The 3,168-nt window shown below is 38.8% G+C and overlaps 1 protein-coding gene across 1 annotated transcript; it reads left to right on the top strand.

Annotated features, from left to right (window-relative positions):
* The first annotated feature begins 554 nt into the window (after positions 1-554).
* Positions 555-2,040, top strand: LOC142643787 (dof zinc finger protein DOF3.4). Its single transcript, XM_075818504.1, has one exon. It carries the CDS (start codon positions 877-879, stop codon positions 1,573-1,575), a length of 699 nt encoding a protein of 232 aa, XP_075674619.1. The 5' UTR covers positions 555-876; the 3' UTR covers positions 1,576-2,040.
* Positions 2,041-3,168: the final 1,128 nt, after the last annotated feature.

Genomic DNA, 3,168 nt, shown 5'->3' with positions numbered 1-3,168 from the left:
ATGTACAATTGCCGGGTGCTGATTCTATATAATCAGTAAATACGTTTAATATGTGAAGTTTTCATACCTACATGTTGGTCTTACCTGCATCGTATCGTATAAGATAGGTGCATGAGATACTTTTCATGAAACAAACCTTGAAAATTTGGCCTCCCACGTTACACAGTAGAGTAGCCTCTGGTACTATTTTCACCAATGGACTGACGCCAAGAAAGATCCTATGCTCGGATTGTAATGTCCACATCAAATCATCCAATTAGAAAAAGTCCAAAATAAAACTGTAAATGAACAAATTGTTTATGAACAGTTTTCGTTTCTTTCTACCAAAATTTGTTTGTGCTTGTTTATCAATTTAAAAAATAAGACAAACTCCAATAAAAAAGAAAAAGAAGACAAACCATAATTTCTCAAATTTTATTATATAAAATTCACTTGCAAGTGGTCTAACGCAGGAACGTGAGCTGAGAGCTACGTGTTGATGAGCCGTTGATTAACAAAACAGTACACAAACTACCGCTTTATCAAAACATGTACAATAAAAATCCCACATTGACCATTGTCAATGTTTCCCACTATGCCACTCTCTCTCTCTCTCTTTGTCCTCAGCTTATTATTCCACCCTCTACATTTTTAACCCACCCGCACAAAACACACAGATACAGACATACTCTCTCCCTCTCTCACAGTATAAATCTTCCCTCACTGCTTCCAAGACATCTCTATTCTCTCTCTCAATTCCTAAATCTTCTATCCTCACGTCTCTAACTTTAAACCCATTTGTCTCATTCTAAAAAACCAAACAAACCCCAACCAAAAAAAAAAACACAAACAATCTATCTCTCACCCCCACAAAAAGTACCTAACTAGTAACTAAAAATGCCATCGGAGACAAGTGAAGGAAAACCGGTTACGAGGGTCCACCAAAGTTTGGGGCACCCACCACCACCACAGGCGCAACCGCTACCATGTCCTCGCTGCGACTCGACCTCCACCAAGTTCTGCTACTACAACAACTACAACCTCTCTCAGCCTCGCCACTTCTGCAAGTCATGCCGGCGTTACTGGACCCAAGGTGGGACCCTCCGCAACGTCCCCGTGGGTGGTGGGACCCGCAAGGCTGCCATGACTAAGCGCAATCGCTCCGCCACGTGTTCCTCTACCTCTTCTTCGTCTTCGTCTTCTTCCTCCACTGTTACCAACGGCAACGACGCCGTTTTAGGGAACCACCCTGCTGCTGCTGCTGCTGCTTCGGGTCTTCACGCTGAGAACATGGATTTGGGTGGTGGGAGCTTCAATTTCTTGCTGAACTCGCAAGGTCCGAGCTTGTTGGGCCTTAGTGGGTATGGGCTTGGGCTTGGGCCCATCCCCGGGTTCGATGAGATGGGGTTCGGGTTGGGAAGAGGGACCTGGACATTCCCTGAAGTCGGTGACTTTGGCGGTGGTGGGAGTGGCAATGGTGCTGACGTGGCTTCTTTGGGGTTCAACACGTGGCAGATTAATGGTGCTGAAGCTGGTGGACTAGCTGATTCTTCTGCAGCTGCAGGGGATTCCATCCCTGGCCAGGGTTTGAAGTGATCCATTAATTAAATTACTTTTTAATAGTAATGCTTGTTTTTAGTTTTACCATCTTCCAGGGAAATGGTTTTTCATTTCGTCTTGTTTTTCCGTTTTTTTTTTTTTTGGGTGAATGGTGGTGGGATTTTGAAATACGAAAAGTGGTATTTGTGGGGTTTCACTTTCATCGCTTTCTTATGTGGGTCAATGTTTGGTTGGAGGGGTATAGTCTATAGACTGGTATAGGGTTACATAGAGAATGACTAGGATGGAAAAAGAGTACCTGTGGGATACTGATTCCTGAATCCTGGGTCTTAATTAGTTAGGGTTCTCTTTTTTTTTCTTTTTTCTTTTTTCATGGCTATGTAAAAAAACTTTGGGTTTTGTCTTTGGACAAATCGGTGGAAGCAAATGGACAAGGACACCTTTTTGGGGAGTTTATTTTACTACCACAATATATCTACTTTGAGAAAAGGCAATTCTTTGGATTGCATAGTGTTTTTCTTTTCTCTCTCTCTCTCTCTCTCCCTATTTTTATGAATGCACCTTTTTTTTCTAGAACAATATCAACTTGTTTTGCACACTTTTGTGGGTAATGCATGATGAAATTTGAGTATCCACTCTAAAAAAAAGTTTTTTTTTTTTTGGGTAACAATGCAATACTTTGAATTCTTTAAGCAAAACAATGTAGGGTAGCATGAATTTGAGTATGTTTGGCACGCTTTTTTTCAGTTTTTTAATTTATTTGTTTATGTATAACTTTTTAAAGATGAATTTTTTCAAAAAAAAAACTTATACTTTAATCAATTAATTAAATTAAATAATATTTTTTTATAAATGACATCTAAACACACTTAAAGTGTTCACGTGTTCTTTTAGTTAAACACAGCAGGCTGAGTGTTCAATTTTAAACCAAACCTGTTTGTTAGGCTTCAATTCCACCCTCTAGTTGTTTGAAGACTCGGTGTTTGATTCCTTCCTACCCAAGGCGCACTATTTTTTCTACTGATGGCACAAAATGTCGCACCACGTGCTTTCCTTTGATTAAGGAAAACATTTTACTCTGAATGTTTTGGAGGAACCATATATGACTTACCGTTTAATTTGATATATGTCAAAATTACATTTTGAACTATTGGGAATGAACATTCTAATAGTATTTGCAGTATAAATTAGCTGTCAGCAGATAATATTAAGGGTATTTACTATTACGTTCAAAGAAAAGCTAAATCTTCTAGTCATCTACAATTCAAACTCTTTATAGTTACACGTAATATTTGAGCATTGTTTATTACACATACAGAAATAAAAACAACCGAAACCATTCTCGTGATTTCGAGTCAAAATTTCAAAAAAAAACAACCGAAATTATGGTCGTGATTTCAAGTTAAAATTTTAAATGCTTTTACGGCGTGTAAATATGTATGACAGAGTTTGTAAAACCTTTTTCACTTTTTATCATTCGGGATTCAATAATGTATGGCGAGAAAGGAAAAGGACAAAGGGGAAGTGAGGTGACCTATAGTCAAGTCATGGTTGACACATTGCTTGTTATCATCTAGAAAAAAAGGGCGATCATAGCTGACATTCCACCCACTACGAGAAGGGTTTCAT

The sequence above is a fragment of the Castanea sativa genome, chromosome 1 (assembly GCF_040712315.1).
Source record: "Castanea sativa cultivar Marrone di Chiusa Pesio chromosome 1, ASM4071231v1".
Lineage (NCBI taxonomy): Eukaryota > Viridiplantae > Streptophyta > Magnoliopsida > Fagales > Fagaceae > Castanea > Castanea sativa.
Note: the sequence above shows the minus strand (reverse complement) of the source record. Positions and strands in the feature narration are given on the sequence as shown.

Excerpts from the sequence above, each read along its gene's own strand:
- LOC142643787 (XM_075818504.1), top strand. The coding sequence starts at position 877 with ATGCCATCGGAGACAAGTGAAGGAAAACCGGTTACGAGGGTCCACCAA.